General features: G+C 45.1%; 2 protein-coding genes across 2 annotated transcripts; one reads left to right on the top strand and one right to left on the bottom strand.

Annotated features, from left to right (window-relative positions):
- Positions 1–2,031: 2,031 nt before the first annotated feature.
- On the top strand, positions 2,032–4,254 carry tefm (transcription elongation factor, mitochondrial). The gene is made up of 5 exons (XM_068726955.1): positions 2,032–2,193; positions 2,482–2,966; positions 3,150–3,299; positions 3,446–3,624; positions 3,778–4,254. The coding sequence occupies exons 1-5, from the start codon at positions 2,148–2,150 to the stop codon at positions 4,040–4,042; spliced, it is 1,125 nt and encodes a 374-aa protein (XP_068583056.1). The 5' UTR covers positions 2,032–2,147; the 3' UTR covers positions 4,043–4,254.
- Positions 4,255–4,516: 262 nt separating this feature from the next.
- On the bottom strand, positions 4,517–9,706 carry atad5b (ATPase family AAA domain containing 5b). Its single transcript, XM_068726949.1, has 14 exons — positions 8,917–9,706; positions 8,514–8,768; positions 8,319–8,415; positions 8,134–8,219; positions 7,846–7,994; positions 7,302–7,473; positions 6,860–7,116; positions 6,676–6,769; positions 6,530–6,594; positions 6,138–6,336; positions 5,934–6,058; positions 5,115–5,860; positions 4,858–5,016; positions 4,517–4,606 (listed from the first exon to the last, which is right to left on the bottom strand). Exons 1-14 carry the CDS (start codon positions 9,485–9,487, stop codon positions 4,528–4,530), a joined length of 3,054 nt encoding a protein of 1,017 aa, XP_068583050.1. The 5' UTR covers positions 9,488–9,706; the 3' UTR covers positions 4,517–4,527.
- Positions 9,707–11,370: the final 1,664 nt, after the last annotated feature.

Genomic DNA, 11,370 nt, shown 5'->3' with positions numbered 1-11,370 from the left:
GATGTACTGCGTCTGGTCGCATTTTGCAGTACGCAAACAACTGCTGATGACTGAGATGCCATAATTCATTCTGAGGAGAAAACACTGACTGGACAGAATGTTTTGTATCTCCAATTCTGTGGTCCTGTGGGTCTCACTTCAAAGGAGTCAGATCCAAATATCTCAATCCAGCTTCAAGTCTCTGACCCAACCATTGCTTCAGCAATAGACTCCAATTCCACGTCTTGATCATCTCTCCATTGTTTGCAGTTTGGTCTTTGTCATTGCCTCAACACATATTATTAGTATTTAGATATTGACAACTTTGCTTTGATTAATTTGTCTTCCTGATAGCACAACAGTGTTCCTTTGCTCTTCCTCCTGAACTTATGAGCCATGACAAATGACTTTACAAGGGATTACGTAGTTAAGATAATTGATGGATGGGTTGATTGATCCAGTCATTGACCTGGTGCACACCCAGAGGCCAAAACACCTTGAAGTAAAGAAATACACAAGCAGATTAATTCATTGAAACCCAAACGTACTAGTCACCACAACCTCATTAGGAATATTTAATTTGACTGTATGTCTTTAGTTAGTTAGAAAACCTCCTGACCCCCTCATACCTTTAATATTTGAATTCCCAGATGAAACACGGTGCAAAGTCATCAAACTGCCAGAAATGCTGTTGGAGGAAAGTAGATGACGCAAAAGCCATAATGTGAACAAGACTCCTGAGACCTAGCCGGGGATGGAGTTAGATTTTATTTTGGAGGTTAACACCACAGGCAAGAAGAAGAAAAACAAATGAAGGATGAGGGAGGGCCCTTACTGACAAACCAATTGAAGAACATTTGAACGGTTTTCAGTGCGTAACACTGAAAACTAGCACAAACGCACTGAACATGTTCAAACTAGCTCTGAAAATGAGCACACAACCACTAAAAACAGGAACACGTGCACTGAAGAGGAACACACACTGAAATGTTAACACACACACTGAAAACAAGCACATACGCACTGAAAATGTTCACACCAAGCACACAGGAGAGAGCCTACTTCAACCTTGACCTGATACCTCCATAATGATAAAACTGTAGCCAGGAAGCCTCTGTCTCCCTGTCAGTCAACACAGTCCCGCCCCTTTTATCATTTGTTCCACTTCCGAATTTGTCTCTGAACTTCTGGTTGCTATCGATCAATGATGGGAACGCAAACATACATCCACATTATTGTTGAAAACAGTATATTAGTCTATTTTTAGACCATAAACCACGTGTTTTTATGGACGCCCACAAAACCGCCACTGTGATGAAAAAAATAGAGATCCTGTAAGTCATTATAAGTAGAAACGTTTTCAAAGTAATGACATAGCATCTCATAATAATGACTTAGTATCTCATGAGGTTGTAAGTCATAATTATGAGCTGTAAAGTAAATATTTTGATAAAGTTTCTAATTATAATGAAACAAATATAGATCCTGTAATATTACAGGATCTATATTTGTTTCATCCCAGTTGCGGAAATGGGCTTCCATATGTTTTGGCGTTAAACGTAACATTTTAGCGTCGGATTACATTACATAGAAACATTCCAGTAAAGTACATCAAAATTGTAGGCCTACGAATGTACAGTTCCTGAGTAAATGTACTTAGTTATCTTCCACATCTGGTAGTTTGTGGTGCTATTTTATTGTACTGCACAATAATAAATGGGGTTTCTAATATCAAATCTACCCTCACTTCTATAAATGGGGTATGCAATCATTAACACTATGCATTAATGCAGCTCAGTGACGCAGTAATCAGCGCCATATTATGACTGAGTGCAATGACTCTGTACACTACATTAAGTGGCGGTATAGCTTCGCAATCCGCGTGTTGTGTCGAATACTTTTTCCCCGTCGATAGGTTTGCCCCCTTCCTTCAACCTGAACCAATCCTTTAAATATTATTTTATTTGTTTACCCTTTATTCCACTCGAGGGCGCTATTACTTTATCACGAGGGAAACACAGACTTCCACATGACACCGGAACCATTGCAGTGGTGTTGTGGTTTGACGTCGGCGGGTTGAAACCTGCTGGACAACAACCGAAAGGGCAAAGTTGTGCAACCTGTATAATGTTGAAGATAAAACAATCGATTATTTATTTGAATTAAAAATGATGTGGGTCGCCAGGCGATTGCTGTCGTCTGTCGCTCAGAGAAGTAAGTTTCGCAGAAACGTTTCATTCGCTGTTTGCGTACATGTTTCATTGACAGTCTAGCAGTGTTAAGCTAATTCAACTTAGCTACTTTTCATTGCTAAGTTTAACTGATCCAGGTAATGATAGTTCTGTTTTACACAGCCTTTGAGTCTGTTTGACAAGTTCACAGTAATGTTGAGTTAACTGACACGAGGGACCTCCACTCACTAATGTGGAGAGCCCGCCGTGTAACAGGTTTCATTCCACAGTCTAAAATGACCAGTCGACTCCCATTTGTGTTTCCCTGCAGGTCAGTATCCGGGACATTCAGGCTTGTTCCGTCGCCCTCAGCACGGCTGCCTCCCGGACCTAGAGCTTCGGTATCTCCAGTGCACGTGTTGCTGGCGGAGCCGGGTTCCCGTGGCCGGCTTTGAGACCCTGAACGCCGCCATCTCCTCCACTTCTGAGCCCTGCAAGGAGGACAACAGATCCCTGGATGCCTGCTACACCTCCGAGCAACGGGCCGCCATCCTCCAGCTGCTCAACACCGCCACGCCGTCAGAGCTGGCGGGCGTGAAGCTCCTCAGAGGCCGCAAGTCGCTCAACCTCGTGGAGTACAGGACTAAAAACGGACCCTTTAAAACTCTGGAGAGCGTGGTGAACGTGCCGCTGTTGAAGCACAAGAGCGCCGTCACGGTGTTCAACTCCATCCTCAACCCGGTGAAGAAGGAGAGGAAAGTGAGGATCCAGTTAGCCAAGTTCATCAGACCGGAAGTTGACCGGTCCTGGTTGGAGGTGAGGTCCTGGTCCATTTTCACACACTTGTCCCTTGACGTCATGTGAGGAGGAATAACAAAAAAAAGCGCAATGTGGCGCCAGAGTTTGAGTGGGGTAGCAAAGCAGAGACTATTTGTCTTGCAGTCTTTTCAGTTTCATTCCAGTTGACCACATGTCATGCCTCTGTGTTTGTTTACTCAGGAAGCCAGTAATATCGTGTCACTAGTATGTGGGACTAATAAAATCGCCTGGGCTCAAGTGGACCGTGGGATGACCGTGCTGGAGTGGCAACAGCTGGACTGTCCAAATTTCTTGAAGGGAACATACATGGCTTCTGCTTACTTGAATGATGTGAGTATGAATACCAAATGATCATGTTATTGAATGCCTATTGTCCATTTGTTTTGACTGTTATTAACATCAACGTGGAACTACAAAAAAAGAATACAAGCCCATGTACAACTGCACAATTTGTAATTTTTCTTTTCTTTCATTAGGTTTCTGCAGCTGTGGCACTCCTCCCATCGGCTGACTTCTACATAATAGAGAAATCCTCCATCTCGGTCCAGAACACGGCCCTGTTCCCCGTCATGGCCCACATGAGGACCGTGGAGGCCATGCTGTTCGCTCTGCTAGAGCCCAGAAACTTACCACCCGAGTCCAACATTCCTCCAAGGTGGGGGGAAAGAGGGATTTCATATTGACTTTTTAAAATATGAAAGGCACCAAAATATTGTACAGACACACATCACGTTTTTGAAATATGCTTGGCCTTTGATATTTCTTTTTGAAGTCGGTGACAGTTCATCCAATGACCTTCTCCCTTCAGAGTTCTGAACATGATGCGTCCTGCTGTGGGACGTCACTTCGGACTCATGGTGGGCGAGTCGCGGACCAGTGGTGCTCAGACGGTGCGACAGCTGATGACCGAGTCGGTGACACAGAAGCTTCCCAGGATAAACTTCCCCCCAGAGCTGCTGGTGAAGCACAGGAATTCCTTCCAGATGGGCAGCAGAAGAGGAGGGGAGGAACTCTGTGACGCTCTGCTTCAGGCTGTGGCTTTTTACGAGCTACTCGATGAATCCTCCAGTTAGCCATGTGGACCGATCTCTAACCGAGCACTACATCCACCAAAACAAGCATCCCGGGTGGCACTCTGAGCCCTTCTGGACTTCAACCAAACATTTACCTCTTGGAACAGATTTGGTGGTGATTCATGGTACATTTAGTACATTCAAGTCTTATTCTTACTGTTACATGTTTGATTTGGACACTTCCATAAAGTAAATGCTGTCTGCCATCTTCACATCGGTCTGTTTCACTCCAGTTAGTTTGTATTAAGTCATGAAAAGCACTGCAATGATGTCAGTACACCAACAATCAAAGTGCTTTACATTCTTTAAAAAAAGGTCGACATTTGCAAAAATATATTGTTTTATTTTACTTTTTATGATAAAACTTACATGTAAATCAATACACAATTTCTCAACTCAGCTGCATTCAATTCATTTGACAGTATTTAGGTGGAGATAGTATTCAGGTTAAATAAATGCACATTATAGGTGAGATGTGAGGCTCTCTATGAGAAATCTTCTGCCAGGAGTTGAATAGTTGACTTTGAGAGGCCCAGATGTGTGCTGCTGAGGTAGTTCAGACACCTAATGTGGGGGATAAATCATTTCAATTTAGTATTTTATTAGTATTTTGATGCACTAACATTTTATCCTACAATTATTCAATTGGAAGACTTAATTGACAACAGTAGTTTGATCTAACATACAACTTCCACCGACTGCCCTGATGTGATTTAAAAACGGTGCAATTATTCTAAATGATCCATAACTTGTACTGACGACAGTTGGCCTCCTGAGATGGAACTTTATTTAAGTAAGTATTGGGCCTGGCTCACCTGACCGGCTCCTCTTTCTGTTCCTGCGCTCTCTGTAAGCGACAGATGTGGCGGAGGACCGGCATGTAGTCGACACCGACTGCTCGTCTGTTCCCCAGCAGGCTGAAGGAGGCGCTGCCAAGAAGCGTCCTGCTCAGCTCATACCTCCTTTTGGACACACTGGAAGGGGGAAAAAACACGAGTGGTGGTGAGGAACAGACATTTTGTGTTTTGTAAGCAAACAAAAAACATGCCAGACGGTAAACAATCAGACTCACCTTGGTGCGCACGGTGGATGAGCACTAAAGGTGAGGCTCTGTCTTTTTGAAGAGGCAGGTAACATCAGTCCCTCCGTCAGCCTCCCCCACCTCGTGTCTCCCAGTTCCTGTCTGTGTTTTCGAGTTTCGTTCAACGCCTCAGACATTCGCCGACAGCACCCGTGACACCCCAATCCCTCAACCGCAGCCTGAACATCCGACAGCCTCGCCCGGCTCCAAACCCCGCCCACCTCCTGGTCCTCGCTCACCTCATCCAACAAGCCGTCCTTCATCTCAGCTCCTGTCCAGACAAACGCCTCGGGTCGGCCTGCAGCAGCTGGCGTTGTGGAATCGAGGTACGACATGAGGTCAAAGAAGTCCGTCAAGGCCTCCAAACAGCCGGTCGCCGCTTTGGCTGCGCTTTCTTCCGTCTCGTCTCTCGAGCTAGCGGCCCCCTTCGGTGATGATGATGCTCTTTGAGGATGTTGCATCGAACTGGAAGACGACGAGGCGTCGAGCGTCGCTGGGATACGTTTCCTTCTGCTGAGTCTAGATGTGTCCTTAACAGATGTGGCGTTGGTGGCTGGTGCCTTTCTGTTAACATTTGCGTCCAGCTGACTGAAGCGAGGGTCGCGGTCAGAGGTCCCCCTGGCCACGATGGGTAGAAGAAGCTCCAGGTTGGAGTACAGAAGAGGAACACCTCCTCTCCAGCTCTCCGCTAGGAGCCCCAGGAGCTTGTTCATGTCCATTTCAGACCAGAACTGATGCTGGAGAATTAAAGAAAGTATTGACAAACAACGTTCAGTTTTGTTCATAGGGGGTGAAGATATCAACACTTGCCTTTAGTAGGTTCAACAGTTGGTGTTGGGTCACATGGTGGAGACCCAGCATGCTTGCAGTGCAGCCTGGGTCACGATGAGGATGTCGGGAGTCTTCAGCGTCTCCACTTTCAGTAACACTCGAGTCTAGTTGACGAAAAAACAATCCTGCAAATGTGTTGTTTTTGGAAACAAAATCCTCGTCTATTTAGTCAGAGCAACTTACGCTGTACACGAGAAGGCTCCTCAGGCGAGCCTCCGCTCCGAGATGCCCGTCCTCCACCGCTGCGCACCCAGAGCTGCAGCTGCAGCAGGCAGCGCCTGGCGTCCCCCCTGGACAGCCCGAGGAGGCCGCGGACGTCGTCCCGGTCCAGTCGCGCGTTCTCAGCCAAACCCACCAGCTGCAGGTAACTACAGACGTTCACCTCGGAACAACAGATGGAGTACGTTTACGACAAGCCTCGTGCTCGCTCTAACGATTCTGCATGTGTGGGGGGCCTTTATAAGCACACTGAGCAGCCAGGCCTACATACAAGAAAAGTGTGAGCTACCTCGGGACAGACGTACGCATTTCATCCTGAAGTTGTATTCGAGTGTAGACATAAAAACCTGACTCACCACCGATGGGGTTTTGAAAAGGATCTCCTCCAAGCTGCAGTTGAATCTCTCTCTGAATGAAGGATCTAAGGTAGACATTTAATTTGCATCACAGCTCGTCCTTCGATGTATTTCTCGTCTAAAAATTACACAGCGTGTACATTTACCACTGGTGGTCAAAATGACCGGTCTTTTAGTGGTCGTCATGAAAGTCTTGATGGCTGCGAGGAAACCAATGTCATCGTCAAATATGACATCGACCTGTGGGGGCGGACAGTCGGGGGGGACGGATCAAACCAGACTGAATTTGTGCGGTCTCCATTAAAGTCTATATCTTACAGCGTGCTTTACCTCTTCAAACAGAATGAGGGACGTGGCCGTCTTTCTGTTCTTGATCGCCGATGGGTCGCCGGATCTCTCGCCGTCTGGTTTTTCAGATGCCGACGGACCGCCGAAGTGAAAGTGATCAGCTTTGGCCTTCATCTTGAAGTAGTTGGCCAACGTGACGGTGGCTGGATTGGTTTTTCCCTTGCGACTAGAGGGGCCAGACTTCCGTGCCGCTCTACTTTTTGAGGTGGAGGTGACATTTTTGGGACGCATCGCTTTTCCTGTTAAAGAAAAGAATACAAAGCCTCTGTTACTGTCTGCGGATATGCATGTAAACACCACACAAACCTGATAGCATGAGCTTTTCACCTTTCTTACAAAACAATCTCTGTTGAAAGAGGTTTTTCTTTTATGACTATTTGGATTTCAATGAGCTCCATCATCATCATCATCATCTATGTCGTACCAGGTAAAGTCTCAGATTTAGGAGTGCAGCTGTTGATGGCGTAGTTGTTGAAGTATGTTGGTTTCAGTGGGTCTTTCCCCGACATCTCCACTAGGTGGGACTGGGTCGCTTCCTTCAGCTGGGTCAGAACATGGCGGCCACTGCGCTGCGAGGAGCAGTTCACCTCAAATACCTGCGATTGAAAAAGGAAAGGACAAATGAAAGATAACTCCTCTTGTTTAAGTGTGGTGTCCGGATTATTCTGTACCGCGAAAGCAGCCTAGAATATATTGAAACTCATGATTTGGTCCTCTGGGAAAGGGACACAAAATATTAACAGTTTGCCAAGTAATTAATTTCGACCATCAATTTCAAATTGACTTGCTTTCATTTAGAATTCGCGGTGTGGTGATTGGATCTGCCAAACGGCCACACAATGTATTTCACATTCTCCGAGTCAATAGACATCATTTCCATGAGCCACAGAGCAATGTATTAAAAGATATGAATATGGATTAAGATTGGCAGCATTCACACAAAGGCATCGGTCCAGTTTGAATCCAACCTTGAAGCCAAGCTCCTGAGCGCAGGCATACACTGAGGCGGTCTTGCCCACCCCTGCAGGTCCCGTGATCAGCGCGGTGTTGCACAGCGGCGCCTCTCTGTCGTCCTCTGGCCCAGCCTCACCCTGGAAGTCTCCATAGTCCCACGAGTCTGCACAGGAGGACACAAACCCTGAGTCACTAAAAGTCACTTGGTTACCCAAACATGTTCAGATTTGTTTTTCTCATTAGAAACCACATTCAAAATGTAACCCTGAACAGAAGTGTGCAAAATGTTAGCGCATACATACTACTGCTGTTGTTTTCTTCTTGTTTCCTTTCGTCCATTTTTCTCCTCTCGTCACAGTCGGCTCTTAGTTTCCATTTCTTCAACCAACTGAATTCCATCGAGGAAAAACAAGAGATTATGCTCACACCGATTTCAAATCCAATACATCAAAGAAAGGGTGAAGGCAGTTCATTGTATTAAACTAACATTTGCAGTTTATTCACAGAGGCAGAGTTGCCGATGACTTGGCTTGAATGCTGAGGACTGTACTTGTCTGTCCAGAGGACGTCCTCGAAACTGGAATCTGGACAAAAAGAGAGGAGGAGGAGGGGTGGTGAATTTCCTGCTATCTAAAAAGGGCATAAAACATGTCAATGAGCAATCATCATGTGACAAGTTTACCTCTTTGATGGATGCCAGAGGTTTGGAGCGACTGGCTGTGAGATTCTGAGTGACTCATCCCTCCAGAGTACGGCTCCGGGCCCGCTGGGCTCCCTCTCTGCCGCCTCAGTCTGTGGGGGCGACTGCGCTCGTGACCCCCGCCAAAGGCTTCCTCTGCAGGGAGACTAGACCTCAGACGTTTGGGCACCCTCTCAGAGCTTTCGTTTCCTCGTTTCCTCTTCTCTTGTAAGATGTTCTGTAGGGAGCTTATACTTTCTGCTTTTGGGAAAAAAAAGAAAAAATAGAGGGAGAGAGGCATAACTGGTCATGGCAGCACAGGTTCAGTTGTGTGGATCAATATAACCTTCACCCCTGCTTGATGAACGAATAAATTAATGACATGAAAGCAGATTCAGAATCTCACCTGTGGATTCAGAGTCCTGCAGCCTTTCGCACGCTTTCCTCTGCAGAGTGCTGAACACTGCTCTGACTGGAAATGCTGGGTTGGATGTTTGGATTTCCTCCAGACAGCTGTGCAGAGCCGAGGGTGACAACTGTCCTCTCCGGGACCTCGTTCTCTCAGTCAGCGGAGGATATGTTGATAAACGCTGCCGACCTGTCACCAGCTGCACATCTGGAATCTGGAGAGGGAGCACCGATTCCTGCAGCTTCTCCACAGGACGACCCAGCTTCCCATCGACGCTCCGTTTACTTTTGCCGTGCTGCGTTTTATGGAAGAAAATTGGCGCAATTTTTACGTGTTTTGAGCAAAAGGTCGTTCTCTGCTCCTGGAGTGGTGTAGCTTTTCTGATGGAGATGCCTGCAGCAGCAGAAGCAGCGACATGCGTGTCTTTTGCTGCCAGCGAGGCTGAATCTCTTTCTGGTGACGTTTCATCGTAGCAGTAGCTGGACTCTGACAACACTAACGTTATCACTTCTTTGCTCGGGCACAAAACGTCTTTACATTTATTGCTCCTTTTGAGTTTGTTGTGCATCGCAAATAACTCCAAATTCAAATACTTTTGGCTTCGGCGCTCGGCTGGCTGTCACGCATGACGCATCGGTGACGTCAATTTGTGTGCGACGTTAACTAAAGGCGAAAATGTCCCATTTTATTTTACACCGACCAAGCTAGCTGTTAGCTAACTAAGACTTTTAGCGAACTTCATTAAAGTAACGAATAAAACAAACTTCTGAACACTTAAACGGCGCGTATGGAATCAACTAACGTCCCAACTGTTTTTTTGGAATGACGTTTAAAACGTGCGCGGGAAGGTTGGGCGTAGTCAAAGATCGTGTATGTGCAGATAAATCACAAGGAGGCTCTCGTGCAGTTCAACAAAACGAACCGCTTCAGAGGACGAAGACTTTAAAGCTAACGCACCACACAAGTCTAAACGTTGTTAGAAAAAGTTGCAGACAAATAACGTTAATGGTCATGGAGGACATATTTGATTTACAATCATGACTCATTCTTTGTGCGGAGTGGTAGCTCTGCTGTTGTTGCTTTTCTGTGATCGTATGTGTATAAATGTCTTTTGCTGGTTTTCATAATCAGCCCCAGAATAAAGTTTATTGCCATTTTACCTACTAGAAATGCACCTTGGTGTTTGGCGCTTACAATAAACATTAAGAGGAATGTTTATAAAATACAGGCAAGGTACTGCACAAGATAAGATCATAATTGTAGAACAGAACAAAATACAATTAAAATATACAATACTATATAAAATATGGACAGTAATATAACCGTTTTTTGTCCTAGCTAGAAGAAAACAGCTTGTAACAACGTCTAAAATGCTCTTTATTGAGACACATTGAGATCCAGCTAAGGCCAAGTTTACATGTTATCTCACACTAAAGATGGAACTAAGATCCATCTTGAAAGAACAGTTTACAGCAGAGGGAATAGAAATGTATGGTCTAAAGCGTTCACTACCACCATGACCAGTATCTGCTTTTTACATTTGTGACCCACCGCAATGTGTTCATCACAGGGTAACTGTGGAAGATGGAGCATCCCATTCCATCCTATCCTCCCCATTAGTGACCACCAGGACTCTGTTTACTGGCCCCAGCCTTTAAATGAAGGGGACAGTAGAGGTATCTTTGGCAGGACAACCAGATACATTTAATCATAGCACCAACTGTGTTGTCCTCAACCCAGAGTCACCCGAAGAAAGAGATGCAGACTGACCAAATTAACACGAAAGACTCAGGAGTTTTGGCTGATCAACTCTCCTATAATATCTACTCTCTTAGACAAACTGCAGTGTGAACTTCCTTGAGACGGAGAGAGAAAAGCTTTCTTGACACTTTTGGGGAATGAAAAAAAAAAAGAAGTCAAACAGACAACTATGCAGAAGAGTATGGAGCATTTCTTCCCTTTAGAGGGAAGACACTTCGTGTATCTGGGAAATTTGCAAGGTCTGCACTCTGGTGAACCCTTTTCTTCTCTCTGTATCCATTAGAGATATTCAACGTTTCATTTAGCATGAAATACTCATACTGCTTTGTGTGAACGTTCATTATAAAAAACAGGTCTGATTTTGAATGCTCATTAAGAGTGGACTTCAGCAAAATGAGTTAACTTTTTTTAATTTTTATGAAATTAGTTTAGTGTTGACTTCACCGTTCCTTCTTTACCTTAACAGTTGAAAACAAGTCTTAACTCAATCTGGTGATGAAGACAGTGTGATGCGGTCAAAAGCCTGAGAAAAAAAGTGAGTAAGTGACTTTCAAGTTAAGCTGGTCTGGATTTTGTCAACCAAAAAGACCTATAACGTAAAAACCAAATATTTCATCCGCATGTGAAATAACTTTTTATTTTTTTATTTGTGGGGCATGAATTTTTCATATAAAATGTAGAAACAGAGGT

This window comes from Cebidichthys violaceus, unplaced genomic scaffold (assembly GCF_023349555.1).
Source record: "Cebidichthys violaceus isolate CVI_PGR_0920_01 unplaced genomic scaffold, fCebVio1.0.p SCAF_4, whole genome shotgun sequence".
NCBI classification, from domain to species: domain Eukaryota; kingdom Metazoa; phylum Chordata; class Actinopteri; order Perciformes; family Stichaeidae; genus Cebidichthys; species Cebidichthys violaceus.
The sequence above is the reverse complement of the archived record's forward strand: the minus strand, read 5'-3'. Positions and strand labels throughout refer to the sequence as shown.

What these genes read in the sequence shown, in the direction of transcription:
- tefm (XM_068726955.1), top strand. Translation starts at nt 2,148, where the DNA reads ATGATGTGGGTCGCCAGGCGATTGCTGTCGTCTGTCGCTCAGAGAA. An exon ending in TTGACCGGTCCTGGTTGGAG is followed by an intron (nt 2,967 to 3,149) that starts GTGAGGTCCTGG and finishes TTGTTTACTCAG; the next exon opens with GAAGCCAGTAATATCGTGTC. An exon ending in GAGTCCAACATTCCTCCAAG is followed by an intron (nt 3,625 to 3,777) that starts GTGGGGGGAAAG and finishes TTCTCCCTTCAG; the next exon opens with AGTTCTGAACATGATGCGTC.
- atad5b (XM_068726949.1), bottom strand. Translation starts at nt 9,487, where the DNA reads ATGCACAACAAACTCAAAAGGAGCAATAAATGTAAAGACGTTTTGTGC. An exon ending in AGAAGAAAACAACAGCAGTA is followed by an intron (nt 7,995 to 8,133) that starts GTATGTATGCGC and finishes CCTCCTGTGCAG; the next exon opens with ACTCGTGGGACTATGGAGAC. An exon ending in CATCCACCGTGCGCACCAAG is followed by an intron (nt 5,017 to 5,114) that starts GTGAGTCTGATT and finishes TCCCCCTTCCAG; the next exon opens with TGTGTCCAAAAGGAGGTATG.